At 40.0% G+C, this 20,589-nt stretch overlaps 1 protein-coding gene across 3 annotated transcripts in view; it reads left to right on the top strand.

The window, feature by feature from the left end:
* Positions 1-20,589, top strand: part of igsf21a (immunoglobin superfamily, member 21a) — a 192,030-nt gene that overhangs the window by 143,851 nt on the left and 27,590 nt on the right. For all 3 annotated transcript variants that reach the window (XM_026167142.1, XM_026167143.1, XM_026167144.1), the window contains one exon: positions 18,346-18,461. In XM_026167142.1, coding sequence (XP_026022927.1) covers positions 18,346-18,461 — 116 coding nt within the window. The remainder of the gene's footprint in view (positions 1-18,345; positions 18,462-20,589) is intronic.

Raw genomic sequence — 20,589 nt, 5'->3', positions numbered from 1 at the left:
ATCCTCTCTCTTTTTGTGTCTATATGCTTGTGTGTGTGTGTACACACAAGCATATAGACACACACACACACACACAAAGATAAAAAAAATATTCTTCTCAGTGTTTAACGCGTAGGCTTTTTTCACAATGAGCTTCTGATTTGATTCACCATAGCGCTTAATGTAATTGCTTATGAAGCTGACAAACAAAACGATAAGATGAACAAAACATGGGTAAATAAGAAGAAAAAGCAGAGAAAAGTGCTCTGATCAACAGGCCTGGCTTAGTCCTTTGAGAAATTAAATCAACTCTGCCTTGTGGATTTAGTCTTTTCCTGAGGAGGAGTGTAAATGTCACTCATAATGTTTGTTGTGTCCAGTAAATATTGATAGATGCACCACAGAAATTAAGTTGAGGAATTGCAGGTGCACTGAGTAGAGGCATGCCTCTATGAATGGACTCTGGAGAACACAGCAACAGGGTAACATTTCCATCCTTCTTGACTATTTCTCTGTTGATTTTAAAAATCTTACAAGTGACAAGTAAAGATAAAAAGATCATTATAATTTTATGATGTATGGCGCTACTTTTTTTCAGAAATGTTTTGATATGCTCACTTTTAAATATTTCAGATAGTTCATTCCTGAGAGCTTCTTTGGTGATTTGCCTTTAAAATCCAATATTTGCAACAAAGAAGATAACATGCAAAGCTATATTTAGGATAAAACAAAACAAAACAAAACACACAAACAAAAAAACAGAGAATTTCCACTCGTATTATGTAATCTGGTTAATTGAAACTGGGTGCATTTGTTCAGACTGGTGAAATAAGCAGCCTTATATGTGAATTTCGATTTTGAATATCGGTAAAGCTTTACTGGATAGCTATACCTGGAGCTCAGTAGGTTCATCAGATCATCTACTAATCATAAGGTTGGTGGTTCCATCCCAGGCTGCTCCAGTCTGCATGCCAAAGTATCCCTGGGCAAGATATTGCATTCATCTGAGTGCGAATGTTAGATAGAAAGTACAAAGGTGCAACAAAAAACTTACTTCTATGAATGGACGTGAATGGGTGAAAGAGACATGTAATACAAAGTGCTTTGTGTGCTCAAGTAGAGTAGAAAGGCTCTATATAAGAGCCAGTCCATTTACTGTTCGCCATAGTGGTGGAAAAACTGAGCAGCAACTTAATGAGCAGACATAAACGCAAAGATAGATTAATGTAACAGTCAACTGTAGATTTTACCACAGTATAATACTATATGGTTATTGTTTGAATATTCAGATGCAACAGGACTACCGCAATATTTCTATTGTTGAAAAAAAAAGAGTCATACTCAGCAAAGAGGTTTGAACATTGTTCAGACATGCTAGCATTTATTTATATCCCATTCTTTTCTGAGAATTACTCATCACAAATAACCCATTAGTCAGAAACAACACAGGGAGGACATTCGCATTTGATTAACCAGTTTTATCCCTCTAGTCATGTTAGACACTCTAAACATTCCCTCTTCCTCATCTCCCCGAGGAATTAATTGACTACAGTGAGCACACTGCCCTTTGTAGCTACTTTGGGTTTTTCTCTCTTTTTTAACGTCTTCCAAAAATGGGGATGCTGGGGAACCAGTTAAAACCATTTTACAACCATTTATGCACGTGTGGCCTGCTACTACCTTTCAGCTGAGGCAAGAAAAAGAATTAAATTGTCATGACAAAGTAGTAAATATCTGCTTTTAAATTTGGATTAATCATTTGTATTATGTGAAGTACTTTTATTTCAAATGCTTTACACTTTTACACTCATTGACCCATTCTCACCTCCACACAGATACAAGACAGTATTCACAGTAAATATTTTACTAGTGCCCTGCATCTCAGTTTGATCCTAACATTACAGTTTACTAAATAAACACCTCTTCTCTTCACTCTAGGTCCAAGTAAATTCACATAGGAAATGTATTTTTGTGTAAAAACATTAAAACACACATGAAACTCTGTTAAGCTGGTGCAGGTGTACTTTCAAATATTCTCTTTGTGAAACTAAAGTATAGATCAGTGTTTCACCTGCCATTCAAGCCACGATGAATAATTAAAGCCCAGAGAGATTTTTAAACTTTAAATTCTCAGTTTAGATGCTCCCTGCGAGATCTCCTCACAAGATTTATAAAGGTCAAATTTTCATAGGGCGCTTAGGAATGCACATGTCTGAATGCATTTGTGCACTACATTGTTATATCTAGAAAACCTTTAATTTAAAAAGGAAGATCCACATATGTATTGCTCCCCAAATATTGAAAGACAGTAAAATTAGTTCGGTAAAATATATCAACAACTCAGCAATTGCACATGTTATTATTTGCACTGCGGTCAGGATATGCTATGATGATTATAAAATTAGTCTCTTGAGTTGGACGCACAAAGAAGTTTGTTATTTTCACTGATTTAATAGCAGAGATTGTGTGTCTTATAGCAAAGACTGTCATTTATTTCTTACTTTCTTAAAGTGAAATATTTAAACTGGCAAAATGACAATTGAATAACTATTCAATTACTGACAATAACTAAGAGTGAGCTGTTCAAAAGTATTTTTAATTAAGACTAAAGAAAAGGTTAACTATGCCAAGGTAATAAAAGTCATTCTCTTGTATTTCTTGCCCATTTTAAAAAGAGAAACTGTTGATGCATTGTTACCCATTTATCTTGGTCATAACTGCCCCATCAACAACCCTTACATGTCAGCTTGAAATATGAATTCTCCTCCCTGTCCCTGAATGTTGTGTATACCATATCGACATTTGCAGAGCCTGTGGCCATCTGGCTGCAGGCATTTGAAGTAGATTTTTTCAAAGACTTTATGGGGGATTGTTTATGGTCTGGGGATTATAATGGAATGATGAATACTTCACTACCTCGCTGTTCGGCTTCATATGACTACAGCCGTATTTTGATATTAAGTGTTTTAAAATTAAAATAAATGACAAATAAAGCAAAATTAAAAAATTATATTGCACCTACATACATCAAGTGAATCCACAAGATACTGGGAATTTTAAAGGTGTATCCATGTGACTTCCCTCAATCCTGAAAGGTGAGGCTGGACAAGGCAAGAGGTATAGGAGGTAAACTGTAACCAACTGAAAATCCAAACCTCTGCCCTGGAGCAAAAATGGACTTTAGGGATAAGGGTGCCAGTCAAGGCATAATTGATGCTGGGCTGGGTACAGGGTAAGTCCCATCTGCCACTGTCTGCTATTTGAGAGCCCAAAAAAGCTTTCCCTTTTGTCTTGTCTCAACCAAGCCTTCAAACTGTGCTTGTAAAATCCTCTCTTCTGTCCCCCTTGCCCTCATTACACGTACAAAGTTGCAAGTCCAAGACTGGTTTACCATCAGACAACAGCAGCCTGGGGAGAGAATGGGGAAAGAGCCATATGCAGCCATGACTTATCATATCTCTTACCATATGGAAACTGAGCAAGAGGTGGAAAAAGGCACAACTATTCCTACGCTCCACATTATTCTCTTTATCGTACAAAGTGAAATATATTTAGTATATTTAGTAATAATCCTAAACCTTTTTTTACGTGAGGGTGAGGGTGAGGTTGGGTTCAGACTGTAGATTGTAATTCTATGAGAAGAATTCTTGAGGAGCAACGGACATTCCTCAGCAATGCATCACTTAAAAGTCTTTCAAGTCACGAATGTGCAAACATATTTCTCACAATCTAAAAACAGGCAGACCAGTCCAAACACGCAGGCATGTAATCTATGTGCTTGGTGCATTTTCAACACAACCGGTATGATTAATGGGCTTCGGAACTGGGGGACTTGTTCAATGTGACACAAGCTTTTGTCTCTGTGTCATCCCCTTCCTCTTCCTGACAGCCACCAGAGTCTCCTTCTCTTCGCGAGCAGCTACACCACTCAGTGGTTGGCTGGGGCAGGAGGATCTGATATGTACTGACAGCACAATAATAACCCGTGCAAATTAACAAGGTGGAGTGTATATGCAAATACAAAAGCACAATAGAAAAAGTGATTAAATAAGAACTTCAGTGTCTTTTTGGGACCCCCCCCCCCCCCCCCCACACACACACACACACACACACACACACTGGAAACCGAGAACTCATGCCAGCAAACATTTCAAGATATCTTCTTTTTTTTCTTCTCAAAAAGATTTAACTTTTATTTCAGTCTGCCACTGAAATAACCCTTTATTTCCCCACTGCTACATTAATGGTCTATCCAATTGTTAGCCTTTTCAAAATAAAGAATGCAAAAACTTTTAAGAGAGTTTTATGTTTTATTCAGCTTAACTCCGTCTGGCATGCCAAAGGTGTGTCTGTTAAATAACGAAAATATAACAATTAGACTTACAAGAGGTCACAATTACACCCATGAGCTTATAAAAACGACTGTTTCACTTGCATGTGTGTGTAAGTATGTGTCTCTACACATGCATATTTTTCCACAAACATCTGTGTTAGGAACAATCTCACCCTTAGAGTAAAAGTGAGGCACCAGAGGGGGATGCTGTATGTTTTGTGCAATGCCAGGAGCTTGCAGTGTAAAATTTGTTTTGATTTTTTGGATGCCAAAATCATATCCTCAAGCCAAAGAGTGAAATTGAGATCATAGAAGATGCTCAGGGATGAAGCAATTAACTACTATTTCAGATTCCTCTGGGATGGATATTAGGTGAAAGAGTCAATTAAATTGACATTCTGAGTTTCCAGTCGCTTAATTTGCAGTAATCTGGCACGGGCAATTCTGTTTCCACTTTTCCCAGTTAAACTCTCACTTATGCTTTTGTGTTTTGGGCCAATTATAAACTACATTTAGGAGCAGCTAAGTAATATACTGGCTTACTCTGAAGAATGATGTTTTCATAATTAATAAAATTATACTAAATGCACATAGCTTTGTCATGGGTGACATGGAAACAAATGTTGGTAACTGAATGAGTTGTGTGAGACGATGAGGAGAAAATATTAGTGCCAGGAACATATAGTGAGGAGACGGAAAATGAAGATGCTGGGTGGCCAATCTTCACGCGTTTCTGTTGGTTCTGTACGGATACTCTGGCCACAGTCCAAAATCCCCACATTTATTAATGGGGTTAGATTAACTTGTTAACTGGTGTGAATGTGAGTGTGACTGGTTGTCATTCTCTCTATGTTCGCCCTGTGATAGACTGGAGACCTCTATATCATATCAAAGAGTGACTGAAGATAATGTCATTATTCTGAAGCTTGAAGTGGATCTTCCAAAAGGACAATCATTTTAAAACATACTAGCAATTCCACCAAGAAATTAGTCAAAAAAAGATGGCTATGGAATTGCCTAAGTCATGATTTGAATCCCTTTAAACTTATGCAGAAGGATCTGAAGCGGCTCCATATTCGAGAGACCCCTGGATATCATGCAACTAAAATAATTTTGTTTTGTTGTTGATTTGTTTTTTGCTAAAAGGCAATGTTAGCGTCTACGGTCAGACACATACATACATACCTTTTCCACAGAAGATGACGATATACATTTTTGTTCAGTTAATGAAAATCCATAAATTATTTTCTAGTTTGTTGAGAAATAATAACTTTCTTTTTAGAGGCAGTGTTTAAAAGAGAGCTGTATGTTTGATTGTCCAAATATGTCAAATACCTCCACAATTTTTATAGGCTGTACCTGACCTCTTTAAAATGAAAAAATCTCACTGAAATGAGAATAAGAGAAATATTTTGCTGCAAAGCAGTAGAGAAAGTACTACATTGCTAAAGTACATTTAGATGTTTTTTTGGGATCAAATGTCTTTCTTTCTGCTTGCATATTTAATTCAACCTTCAACTTTTTAAAACTCAGAGAGGAATTTATGTTATTTTGGCAATTTTTTATTTTACTTTTCTGTCCATCTATCCACAATACTCTCTGTACCAATAAATGCAGGTACAGATGTTGGGAGCCTCTTGCGGCATGTGGTGTGTGAGGCACTAGTGCACCTTATTGATCATTAGTCTATAAAAGGGCTAACACAAAAGCCATACAGGAATTAAGAATGAAGTAAATCCTCTTAGCTTTAATGCTGAGAGGCAAAATGCCTTCAAGTGAAATTACATTCATTTAGTTTGCCGAACTCGTTCAAAAGTCCCACTTTGATTACTTTGAAACATTTGAATAAGTACAGTTCAGTTAATGTATTAATATCAGTAAGAGTAGAAGTAAAAGCCATGGACTGGACTGGAGAGTATTTCTTGCAACGCTCATCTTACAACCACAACCACCACACATACAACACACACACAATAAATAAACCCCCAGAGATGTGGACTCAAGGTCAGGGTGCTTAGTACAGGGGGATGTTGGGAGTGGCTTGTGAGTCCAGCTGTCTCCAGAGCTCTAAATCCCCTAATTATGAGGCAGGGAAGGCTGTCTCTATGGAGCATTAAATGTTCTTCTGTTTTGCAGATTCACCAATCCCCTTTTGCAGTTTTTTTTCTCCCTTTCTGTTTTTCTTTTTTGTTAGTAAAGATAGCAGAGTAATGCTGTTTGAGGATATAGAAAAAAAGGAGGTGGTAAATAGCGGGAGAGATTGTTATTGATGTGACTAGCAGTAGTACTATTAGGGACAAAAGGAATTAAATGTTGCTTTTAATGCAGTGCTGTGCAAGTGCGGTTTTTGAAACAAAGACGGCAGGCTGTGGGACTGCAGACCTCACATTTCATAGGCTTCGGGATCTATATTTTATGATGCAATGAAACACACCCAGCATTTTATACAGTATATATTTTGCAGACTAGGCAAAGGTGTCTCACCTCTCGTGGTTTTGTCATCCTAAAACAGTAATTGCAAGTTTTCAAAAAGTTTTAATTTTAAGTAACGATTGAAGAAATAAAATGAGCCCCTGAGATTGGAGAAAATACACCGGCAAAGAAAAGATGAAAAGATCATGAAAACCACTTTTATTTCCAGGACATCCTATACTTCTGTTTAGTCAAAGCTGCTACCATTCCACATAAAATGTCTGAGTGTCATGACACACCAGGCTGCATTAGGGCAATGGGCCCTAACTCATCACATATGGACGCTTGTAAATTGCCCCCTGGAGTCACATTTAAACACACTGGGTAAGCATTATTTTTTAGTGTTGTGGAAGTAGAAACAAAAGTAGTTTTTGTTGTCCAAATCTAATAAGCTAATAGAAATGAAAAGTACAAATCTCCTAATCAGGACATCTCCTGACCTCCTACCTGTCAAAGGTTTATTTTTCTCTAACACCACCACCCTATCCTCCAACTTTTTCGTTGCTTTTTTAAAGGTTGGCAGAAATCGGTGTATCGTGGCATCTGCTGTTGCCACAGCCAGTATGTTAAAGCACTGACAGGTATATAGAGGAGAAATATTTTATGCCCATACAATGTGTGTAGATTTCATAAAGAGGGTTTTGGAATTGTTATATATCTACTTCGGTTGTTTGAGTCTTTAAAGAAAACTCTGGAAGAATGTCACATTTTCATATTGATATTTCTTATTTTTTCTGCAAGTTTTTCCTCTTTTGACATTTTTCCCAAGAGGACGTATTGTTTAGCACACTTGACTGTGACATTTTTTTGGGGGGGGGGGAGTTTCAGTGCAAATATTTTTCTCTCCATGTTTTGTATGAGCGCTATCAGTCCCAAATATTGCGTTTGGCAGTAACCTTGTCAAGAGAGACATTTTAAATTATTTATATTAAAAATATGTGTATATTCTTTTCAAATAAGTGATATGAAGATCTCTGTAAGACAAAGAACTCCATCGCAGGGAAAAACAGAAAAGAAAAATCAGCTCAACCTTTAACAAGTGAGCAAAGAGACAACTTCAATTAAATGAGGTATGAAAGGCTTAGATGCAATCATTACATTCAGCCATCTTAATCCTGTTTAGGGTTGTTGTGTTTGAAAATACTGTGCTGTGCACAGTACATCTTGGTATTAATCATATCAAATATTTCACCAAGGCTTAAGGCTCGTCTTAGGCTTTGACTTCTATTAGATGCCCTCACACCTACAGGGCAGAAAATAATAGAGTATCATGATAAATGTGAAGCACCTCTGAACCAGAGTGAGGAATCAATTTATTTCTGCATTTTTAAGGTTGTACTAGTAATTTTTGTAACTAAAGAAGGCATCTTTTTTTCTAGTGCTTTAGATAACTTTCAGGGGATTATCTGTGTTTATTAGACAAATGGAGACATCCAATTTAACAGTAATTATTTTTATTGTAATTAGATTAGTTTTCATGAGATTAACTTATTACATGTGTTTGTGCTAAAGCTCTCTACAGATTGCTGGAAAAACTCTCTTGATCTCTTTGTGTTCACAGATGTTCATATTGCAAAACTAATTCATATTTTAACTGCACAGCTCAGGAAAAAAGTACCAGGAGTGTCCAGAATACATTTACTGGACTCCACAAAACAGAATATAATTTTGTTTTATAGAATACAGCAATCAATATTGTAGCCCTATAAAGTTGAATTGCTTTCTTTTATTATCATCTTATTATATGGTGTGCATATTAGTGCAGCTTCACTGTACTATATGCCATTTACATACACTGCTGTGTCAAGTACTTGAGCTTGACTGGTCAGAAGCAGACACCTCTGACAGCTTATCATATGCCAGGTTGAGACAGGCTTGTCAGTAAGCTAATGGAGTGTTCTAAGGTTAATTTACAACCATATGAATTCCATCAATAAGCAATTAAGAGGTGTGGAAACACAGAGGCACCCGAGCCAGCAGCTAAATCCCCCACCAACTCCCACCTGCTTTTAATCAATTAATTGCTGTGGCATGTCTGTTTAAAACTGCTTGATAGATTTACACATAAAACTGGCACATGAAAAAGCCACTGATCTCTGCGTGACCTTTCTTTTTGCCTTATCGGCCTTATCTGTCTCAAAAAGATTCTTCTCTCCATTCACAGAGTTTTTGAGGCATTACAAAAATGTTTCTTATTCTGATAAGAGCTCAGGCCTGTTCATGTGTTACTAAAGCGTCCTGCTGCCAAATTTTGTTGAGCAGCTAACTTTTAAATATGTGTGCACAATGTTTCATGAAATCCCTCACAGAGATAAAAACACAATTACATGAAAGAAAAATAGAAAATGTTGTGAAAACTGTTTTTGATGCTCTGCATTCCTGATCAAAATTCAGATAGTCCTTGTGTAGGTAGCCATGACTGTCACCAGGTATCTGTTAATATTTCATTTAAACCATCACACAGTGGTCTGTGAAGTATGTTGTTAGGTTTGTAGCTTGAACCTATTCGCTGGAACGTTAAGACAATATAATTACACTGCTAAGCAAGACACAAGTAGGCAAACTTCTTCATGTTACTCGTGCACGGGAGAGAACCGGACAACCGCTTGACTCCAGTTGGTCTCGTCCGTCCTCCTGTAACACTGCCCTTTTATTGAGGTTACATGAATATGCATAGGTTCATTAACATACGACGTCTACATACAAACAAAGAGTACCTTGCCTGTCTGTGTGTGTGTGTGTGTGTGTGTGTGTGTGTGTGTGTGTGTGTGTGTGTGTGTGTGTGTGTGTGTGTGTGTGTGTGCGGACTGCTGATCAAAGGGTCAAACATCCTTGGTCAGGAAGAGGGTAGCCTCCCCCTCACCCTAGATGGTTCATCCTAGATAACACGGTGAGGAAGTCCTGCAGTTCATCTAAACAAAGAGCACTTAAACTAGAACAAATGCAACTACGTTAATCCTACCATAAAATAATAAAACACGGTATGACCTCTCATGCTCCCAAAGTGCTGTCTAATACACACAAAGTTTGCAGACTATCAAGGATCAAAACCTCTACCAATCTACAACTAATTACAAAACTCTAAGCATATATAAGTAAATATTTCTAAGCATAAATGACAATCAACAATACAAATCTAACATTTCCCCCCTTTTTGACCTTTATGCCTGAAAAGTTCCCAGGTATGAATACCTCATGTCTGACAGTTTCAATGCAAACCTTTTTATACTCAGCATATGTCAAATCACCCTAAATTACTGAAAAGGTACACAGTTTAATAAATGTATTAGCAGTTACCCCATTCATTGAGCTCATCTCATGGCAAACTACATCTTACGAGCAACCAAAGAAATTGTTAATTTAATAGTGAAACTAAAAAAGTAACATTTTCAAAAACATCTCAGCTTGGTGGTGCTTCCTCCGGGTGTGCACATCACATGTCTCTCTGCAGAGTGGTTTAAGCTCTGCAGGGCGTCATGAATGTCTCTTCCAGTTGTTTCCATCACTGTCCATAGGACCAGAGTCCAAATGTATGTAGAATAGACATTCAAACATACCAGTTGGTTTTGTTGTTTGTCAACATGGTTCTCAGCTATTTCCAAAGCTGCAGACCTCTCAGCACTCTAGTTTTATGGCCTCCCATTACCTCACTTCAGGCCTTCGTCCTGTGAGGGGGATATTTATGACTCCTTCATTGTCCTTCATTGTCCATACTCTGCAGAGAAACACCTCTGTGGAAAGGGTGCAGGGTTCAGTTGTCTTACTGCTGTTATGATCCCAGCAGCCTTCAGAGTGTCATCGTATGCACAGTACAGTGGCACAGCGTTAGGTGATGTTCATAGGAAACTGCTGTCATCACCACCATAGCTTCTGGTTCCTGTGCTTTCATAGAATCATGATGTCATCCTCGAACTCCTTCTGCGCTGTCGATGGAGCTTGGCACGCTCCCCTCATCCCACGAGTTTTCATGTTCCAACGCTGCTGAAGGTTTAAGGCAGAGCACGTCGTACACCTTAGTCGTCTTCCTCAGCGTCAATATTGAATCTTTCATTTTATTTAAAATCTCCTGGAAACTCAGTAGCACAGCTCTCTGTGTGATGTCTGCTGTGCTGAAGATGATCTCTGATCCTCCTGAAGCCTCTCTCCTGGCCTCAGCTCCCATCTTGTGGACGATCCTCTCCTCTATTTTGCAGGCAGTTTCATGGTCCTTGCTGTGGCTCCAAGGTCTGATCTCATGATGGGCCCCAACCAGCTTGACCTTTGACCTCAACCACTGCCTGGCTGTCAGCTATGCCTGGAATGGTTCACGCTTCTCACTGGGCCTCTGAAGATTTCTCAGGAGATTACTGCTGCACCTGTATTTCCTTGCTAAGAAGAAAAACTTCTATTTGGAGAGCATGTCAACAATCATCAAACCACATTCTTTAGTTCAGTGAACTTCACTTATAGGCCATCAAAGCCTCATCTGAACATGGATGCACCACTTGCATAGGTTTAATATTTGTAAATAAAACGGCTAATCACACAAATCACTGCAACAATAATAGTAAACATTGTTTAATGTTACTCCTTGCACTCCACCTCTTGACGCATGGACATTCCCATGCGTCAACTCACCAAACCTGGATCCCTGTCTTAAAGAAAAAGATTAGCTAGATCATGTCCCAGGCAACATCAGGGCATCTCCTCTGGAGTAGCTCCGTAACCCTGCAATAAAAGATGTTAGCGTGTGTTGCATATTAAGTTTGCTTAACACCTGGCTCTCCCAGGAGCCTGCATACACACCATCACGGCCTGGAAAGCAAAATCTGGAAGTGAAATCAAACTTCATACCTGTAAACAATTGTATCATAAGAGTAATAAGCATTCAACATCAGCAAGACAAGTGTCATGTGCAGGTTTTCTCAAATCAGTAACTACAACTATTACCCCAATTCACCTCAGACATGGATTATCCCATGTACTCTGACTTCTCTTAAGCAAAGTCACTCCACTCATATATTATTATTATGGGTTCAAAAGTGGCCAGCAAATGAGCCCATAATAAACTATTCCATAAATACCGTAATCTCTTATTTGTTTTACCCATGTCACTTGTCCGCTTCAGCTGAATCTACCACAGCATTCTCAAAGAAACAAACATTAGCAATGCACATTGACTGTAGTCAGACAGAGGTCAGACACAGGTCAACAGGTTCCAGAGGTGCCATAAAAACACCATAAAGTCAACCCTAGCTGTGGAAAGAAGTAACACCAGTTCTCAACACAGGAAATTTCACACATGTTATTCACATTATCAAAGTAACCTTCACATTTTCCCATCAACACAATGCAACAGCATCACCACTCATAACCTGTAAACACAGTTTTCCTCACACATAAACCCAGAAATCCTGTAGTAGGAAAAAACATCAACCAGTTGTCCTGGTATAAATCGCATCATCAATTCACATGAAGAACTGGCATGCTGTAAGAAAAGAAAATGCAAATATTAGCGCTTGCGCAGGCGTATGCATACTTTGTCACAGATATCTCTGTGAACACACAAGCTAGTGAATGACGCACACATAGTAAATTCACAGACACAGAAAATGGCATTTAAAATGTTAAATCATCACGCAACCCCGAATGTTGCTGTCATCTTTCTGCTCCTGTAAAGGGAAGCACACACAGACTCATCTGCACCCCTGCCAGGCGGGGGTCAACTTCACACAGTCGTGTTACATCAGTAAAGTCTTGTCAGCTTTTGTCAGCTTTTACCAGTCAGCCAGTTTGTTTTCCTTTCACTCACTCATTCATGCATTCATTCTTTCTTTCTTTGCTGATAGTGGAACCTATCGTCGCATTTAGTTTCCACTCTCAGCAAAATGACGTCATTTCAAAAAGAAAAAGAAGAACTTTAGTTTGGATTACATCGCTGAAACCTTTTGGACTGGGACTGTCATTTAATAATTGTCCCAAATAAGTGGCTTTCTCCAGAGTCCATTTAAATGTGGAGAACTCACTTGGCACAATTTTCTCGACGACGTGTAGCGCTTTTAATTCCCGACATGCAGATCTGCTTAAAGAACAGAGATTATCAAACAAAACTTTCAGTGCACTGTGAAAGTATCAAAATAAAAAGGCCTTGTTAAGTCATGACACAAGCTCCTCATCTCAGGAGGGTAAATCATACCATTAGCATGGTTTATCATACCATCATACTAATCGGCAGGCTCAACTTCACAACAAAAGAAAAATCATCAGCTAGATTCACTCCAAATCAACCATCAGCTGCACAACACACAACATAACCCTAATGTCATATTAGCTATGAGTTTAATCACCCGGTCTGTGCTCTTCACTCATTTAAGCCACAGATCTATTTTATTCAATTTTTCCTTTTTCCCTTCATCATAAAACATGTGACATGCTGTCATGCACTTCACAAAACAGTCTGTTCTGACGTATTCAGAGTTGTGTATCTAAATACAGGATTCACTCGCACATCAAAGCAGGAAACTCAGTGTTTTAGAGTCTCTACTCAACACACAACAAACTCCAACACATCTCATTCACTCGTGCTAGAATTCAATCACCTTTCATTAATCTAAAACCGATCAACTAATTTGCATATCAGCTATTAACCCACTAAGTTGACAGGACGACAGAAAAGCATGTTCAAAATAGTATCACAAAAGACAATTTCCCTCATACAGTAAATTACATGTGCTGCCTCAATCAAGCAGGAAGCTTCTCCCAATTTACCATTTTAACACTAAATTTATTGTCTGATCACTGATTTATCAAACCAGGATTTTTTTTTTTTTCCACAAAAGTTAAATTGTTGTCCTGCAACTTGTAGAGTCAATTTTTTTTCTTTAGGATAAATTCAGCATTTGATAACAAGTGTCTGCTAAATTGACACTATTGTAACACTGATGAAAGATAACAAGCTAATTTTCATTACATGTGTTTGTGTTATTAGGCAGGTCTAATGCATGTCTGTGGAGCTGCATCTCCAGCAGAGCATGTTCTTAAAGCTGCCTTTCCTACACATTTCTCTGCTATTATTTAATCATTTCTTAACTAATGTGCTATGAGTCTTCATGAGTCATTTTGTGTTTGGAATTGTTAGTAGGGTTAATGCATGTTCTGCTTGTGTGTGTGTGATTTTGTATATGTTTCTATTTTCGCAATGTTTCAGACTCCGTCTCAATTTTCCAACTTAAGCAGTCAGTTTTCTTTTCCCCAGGTTTGCTAACCCAAATTTTGATTTCCCACATTAAATAATTCCTATGTGTTCTCACCTAGTCTTCTCACTCTGTTGTCCTCTCACTCTTTTGTCCTCTCCCTCTTCAACAGTCCCGGCAGTTCTCCTTCAGCTTTGTCCTGTCTAGTAGCTGAAGTGCTGCTGCTGCCTTCTTGGGCGACTTCTTAGCAGCTGCTGCCGGTTTCTTGGCTTTGGCCGCGGCGGGCTTCTTGGCTTTGCTCTCAGTAGCCTTGTTCATCTTGAAGGATCCGGAGGTCCTGGTGCCCTTGGTCTGCACCAGAGTGCCCTTCGCCACCAGGCTCTTGATGGCGGTCTTGACACGGGCCTTGTTCTTGTCCACATCGTAGCCTCCGGCAGCCAGAGCCTTCTTGAGGGCGGCCACGGCTTTCACAATCAGCTCGCCCACACTGGGGCCGACCTTCTTGGGATTGGAAGTCATCGTCTTCTTCTTCTTGGCCTGAACCTCGGCGCAGGGCGTGTTTATGATGGAGCCTTTCCCACCACAGCGCTGGCACGTTGAACGCATCATGAAGGGTCCATTTCTTTCATGTCGCTAGCCGCATGTGGCTTGCCCGAGTCACTCAGTCCTTTTTGAGCATTTCAACATGCTGCCGCCGCAGACCCTGGCCTCAGATCCAGCAAGTTTAGCGCGCTGATCTCCAAAAAAGTCCCGAAGGCCAGAAAGACATCAAATAAGTGTCTCGTGCTGAGAACTCAAACAAAAACTCCTCTTCACGCTGCCATCTTGCTCGCCCCTCCGTGAAATTCAACCAATCAGACAGGAAGATGGGTTTGCTTTCTTCTTCTGCTGCTGTTTATCCACATTGCTGCTGCTTTGCTGGGACTTTTTGTGCTCAGGACTTGCTGCTGTCTCTTTATCATGTTATTGCTTTGGAGCTGCATTCCTTATCTTCAGGGAGGAGTGAGCTCGCTTGTGAGGTTGAGAAACACATGGCACTGTAAATAAGTCAGCCAGAAACTTGGCCTGCATGTTTCCAATGATGTTAAACTATAACTTTCTTCCGACTGTTGCATGTGGAAAATTGATACAGGTCTGCTTTTCACCTGAACGTGACAAACTAAAACATGTTCATTATTATCATCACTGCTTAATCAACACACATCTCTCTCTCTCTCTCTCTCTGTCTGTGTTTGTGTGAACAATCCTTTCTTAAAAGCAGAAAATGACATTGTAGTTGTTTTTCGGCTGATCAACACAAAACCTTTTTCCTATGATTATTTCTCTTCGTCTACAATGTAGTAATTTGTCTCTTTTTCACTTTTTTTTTTTCTCTTCACAATAGCTGGTGGTCTGCAAAATCACCGCTCTCACTCACAATCAGAGGCAATCACTTTTGCACAGTGCACAAAAACACTGTGATGTCAGACACATTCACACTCACTTTTTCATCTGCATAAATAAACCATATGGCTGGAGATATGCGCCATGGTGATCCATAAGCATGATCACCAGTTTATTTAATTATTTTTAATCCAACAAAACAAATAAACAAAAACATGATGCTGATGCTACACACACACACACGAGTCAAGGTGCAGAAAAACTGCTCATGGAAACGCTGCACACTCTCTGTTTCCCTCTCTTTGAGTAGTTCTCAGACAGCTCTTGATCTGATAATGTGTAGCCTGCTCATCAGCTCAAAAAACAAAAACAAAACTGCAACGCGACATCACACAGTAGTTGCATGCTCTGCCCACAGTGGCAAAGTCTTACACCTACATATTCAACACAGCTTCTCCATCATGTATTTTTAGATGTTTCATACAGGGTTGAGCATATTAGTTGTTTTCACAGATGTGCTCTATATCTCAACAATGGCTCATAATAAGACGACAGTCTTCCACACAGGTCAAGTGCCTCTATGCACTTCATTAGTTTAAATATTTATCTATATCACTTCACCTCACATGTCATTGTACTGAATTTAAGCAACCACAAGCTTAATGTAGATTACTTTTAACAACTATCCACCTCAATTAAATCTATGGTCTGGCACACAGGCTGCTGTCGATCAGGGCAAGCTAAAGAATAAACATTGTGTCAGCAAGGGGGTGGGGGGAAAGCCATTCACCAGAGCATATCTTAAGTGCTGCTGATGTGGGCTGGCCTTCTCCACAGCTCTCCAAGGCTGGTGTGTTTTCTGAAAACTTCTAACATTTGAATCTCTTCCATTTATAAGCCTGCGATTAACCGCACGGCTCAGGTCCGCGTGACCTCGCTCGCGTGAACCCGCGCAGCTGTGGAGCCGTCGCTCTCTCTTTTTTTTTTACATAAATACTTTGTGCTGCCAGGAGCAAAGTCCAGCACAAACGTCTGTCTCCCTCCGACTCACTCTTGGTTGCTTAGAAACCCGTGATAACAACAACAGTCGGTGTCACAGACCACATGTTCTGCTCCGCACACACAACAACAACAACAACGACGACGACAATGACAACAACACAAAATAGGCCTACTGTCCAGCACAATCTGGACCCCGCGGAACTTCTCAACACCCCACTGAGCGGTGGAGAACTCACTACAGTACCCCACACAGCGGTCTGTATTTCGCCCCACTAAGACGGCGAACCAAAAAAAGTTCGAACTGCGCAACTCTGCGACTTAATGCTTCTGTACAAAAAACCCCACTGAGCGGCCTTGTACATCGCCCCACTTAGACGGCGAATTTTAGCCCCACTGAGCGGCCACGGACAACGCCCCACTGAGCGGCGAAGACGTAATTTTAGCCCCACTAAGCGGCCACGGACAACGCCCCACTGAGCGGCGAAGACGTACAGTTATAGAGTTGGACTCTAAACTTACTCGGTGTTGCTTAGCGTGCAATATCAGCCCGAATCCCGCCGACCGTCATTCATCGAGGAGAAAAGACAGACCGCGAATCCACAGGAACTTCCTGGCTGACGTCAGGCTTTCAGCGTGCCTCTCCTCCCCTCGGTGAATGCGATTCCAGGGCTCCGGCTCTCGAAGGACCAATTAATGTTAGGTTTGTAGCTTGAACCTATTCGCTGGAACGTTAAGACAATATAATTACACTGCTAAGCAAGACACAAGTAGGCAAACTTCTTCATGTTACTCGTGCACGGGAGAGAACCGGACAACCGCTTGACTCCAGTTGGTCTCGTCCGTCCTCCTGTAACACTGCCCTTTTATTGAGGTTACATGAATATGCATAGGTTCATTAACATACGACGTCTACATACAAACAAAGAGTACCTTGCCTGTCTGTGTGTGTGTGTGTGTGTGTGTGTGTGTGTGTGTGTGTGTGTGTGTGTGTGTGTGTGTGTGTGTGTGTGTGTGCGGACTGCTGATCAAAGGGTCAAACATCCTTGGTCAGGAAGAGGGTAGCCTCCCCCTCACCCTAGATGGTTCATCCTAGATAACACGGTGAGGAAGTCCTGCAGTTCATCTAAACAAAGAGCACTTAAACTAGAACAAATGCAACTACGTTAATCCTACCATAAAATAATAAAACACGGTATGACCTCTCATGCTCCCAAAGTGCTGTCTAATACACACAAAGTTTGCAGACTATCAAGGATCAAAACCTCTACCAATCTACAACTAATTACAAAACTCTAAGCATATATAAGTAAATATTTCTAAGCATAAATGACAATCAACAATACAAATCTAACATATGTACGTTCATATTTAAGCTGCCATAAAAAGGACCAGAGCACTGCATGTTGAACAGCTGATTTTCTGGGGAACGTGTGAGATTTCCATTCATTACCCCCTTCCCCTCCCTGTGCTCCTCTAAAGTGCTGTGAAGTCTTGCTCACATGTTTTCCCTTTACACTACCATGACATACTTGCTGGAATCCCTAGAGAGATTCAGATAGAGGGTTAGTGATATGATATGTATGAGATTTTCTACCTTATCAGCCTTATCCGACTCGCATGAGCCCTGGGGAGTTTCGAACATATTGTCCCCGCCATTCAGTTTCCATTTAAAGCTGAGATTCTCACAGCAGGTTTTTGCTTTCTTTTGAAAATAGATATAGTAGATAGATAAAGTAGGTCTCTACATTTGTTTTAGTCAGTTTTAAATATCTGGACAGAATTGCAATTCTCTTTATCCGCTTTCCCTTTCTTGCTCTTACTTTGCTGTCAGTTTTGCCAGTAGGGTTTCCACCTACTTATATAACCCTAAGATGACATTTCATCACGAAATAACTCTTGCAATGCACAGAGAAAGTGAAAACTGATGTTTTGTAAGTGTTTATGAATTTCTCAGGTTGTGTGTTAGGATGCTGTTTCACACATCTTTTCCCTTGTCTTTCACAGCACCCCCAAACAACATATCAGTGGTGGCAGAAAACACTCCAGCCCCTTTCAGTCGATACCAAGCCCAGAATCTGACTCTTGTCTGCACTGCAAAGGGAGGGAAACCAGCCCCATCGGTGAGTTGCTGCTGAAGATGTACCATGCTGCCAGCTCGATTGGGACTTGCCTTTACAGCACACAGATCCCTGTTGTTTATTATAGACAAACAGAAACTCTGTTGCATGTTTTTTTGTTTTTCAGTGCACAGACCAGTACTATTTATATATGCGTCCCACTGAAATTTGCTGTTATTTGCTAAATAATAATATCAGAGTTTAGAAGGCATCTTCCTGCAGTCATTTAAAATATGTGCTGCTATTACTTTCATTTCAGCTTCTTTTGGCTACTCAATTTAGGGGTCGCCACCGTGAATCATCTTCCTCCATGTAATACTGTCCCTTGCACCCTCTTCTGTCACACAAGCACTCTGCAGATCCTCTCTCAGAAACCTCCTCTGTGGTCTTCCAATTTTTTCTTCCTCCTGGCAGCTTCATTTTTTTTACTTCCTTTGTCCAGTATATCCACTCTATATCTCTCCCTCTGTTTAAATCATCTCAACATTGCCTCTCTAACTTTGTCTCTAAACTGCTCAACCTGAGCCGTTCTTCTGATGTACTCATTTCTAATCTTGTCCCTCCTGGTCACTCCCACTGAAAATCTTCAGCTCTGCCACCTGCAGCCTCCTGTCTTTTTGCTAGTGCCACATCTCCAAGCCATACATCATAGCAGGTCTCACTAATGTCTTGTGAAACTCTTGCTGCTGACCTTCGGTAACAAATCACACTCGTCTCCACCAATTCCGCCTTTCCTGCACTTTCTTCTTCACATCTTTTGTACGCTAACTATTTCTTGGTAAGGTTGACCCTAGGTATTTAAAATCCATTTTCACCACTTCTACTCATTGCATCTTCACCTTTCCACCTCTCCCCCGCTCATTCATACACGTGTATTCCTTCTTGCATCTACTGACTTTCATTCCTCTTTTCTCCAGTACATACCACAACCTCTCCAGACTCTCTTTCAGCTTCTCACTACTCTAAATAAAGCTTACAATGTTGTCTCTGAATATAATTGTTCATGGAGACGTCATCTGTCAGCCTGTCCATCTCCACTGCAAAGACAGGGCTTGGAGTTAGCCTCTGGTGTAATTCCACCCCCAACTTCAACCCATCTGTCAGTCCAACCCCACGCTGTCTCGCTGTCCTCACACTCGTCCTTTACCACCCTCATATACTTCTTTGCCGCTCCTGACTTCCTCATACACTTTCACCATTCCTCTCCTGGTACCCTATCATATGCTTTCTAGATCCACAGAAGGCAAACTGACCGGTGACTGAGTATCATAAATATGTTTGTTGTGCAATGTAGACAATAAAATGAGTAGATCAAATTTACACGGTTCATGTAATTGCATGTTATGGAGGTTATTTCATTCGCACATAATTATTATAATTAATGTCAAGGTTGTGGATCGTGGACCCAAATGCAGGACTTGAGGAACAGGAATTAAACTCAAAATTCCACTTTAATCCCATAAGCTCAATGGAATACAGACAGTCCGAAAGCATTTAATGAACAGAAACAGCAACCCGGACACCAGAAATCTTAGGAAACATAGGGCAAGGTGACACACAGCAACAAGGACAAGAGGAGACAGTATATACACACACAAGATAACGAGGGGAGCTATAACAGGTGGGAACACAGACAACCTAATAAGACAGGAAGAAAAACTCCACACAAAACCCAGAGAACAACAATAGCCAAAATAAAATAGAAATAAGAGTAACAACAGACACGGGGGACAAGATTAACTTGACACAAATGACAAACAGGCAAATGAGAAAGATAAAAAGACAAATACAAAGACAAGGAAAAGGATGGGAACACAAAGTAAGTAAATTAACGTAAGTGTATCAGGAACTCAGACTAAGACCTAAAGGCACGAATAACAAATCCAGAAAGAACTTATACAAAGAAGACATGTAAACACAAATAAATAACAGTGTGAATAGAAAGCTAAATTCGTATCCAAAGACGATCTTTAAATACAAAATACAAAACTAGAAAGAATCCATAGGCCAATTACTCAAAACCCTGCTTCTGCGACCACACAACCACAACAGTACACCCTTATCCACACACATTTAGAAACAGCTGTATGCATCTGTGTTAGTCACAGTCACATTTTTCTCAATGCTTTGA

Source organism: Astatotilapia calliptera, chromosome 5 (assembly GCF_900246225.1).
Source record: "Astatotilapia calliptera chromosome 5, fAstCal1.2, whole genome shotgun sequence".
Classification (NCBI taxonomy): Eukaryota; Metazoa; Chordata; class Actinopteri; order Cichliformes; family Cichlidae; genus Astatotilapia; species Astatotilapia calliptera.
This window is presented reverse-complemented; position numbering and strand designations above follow the sequence as displayed.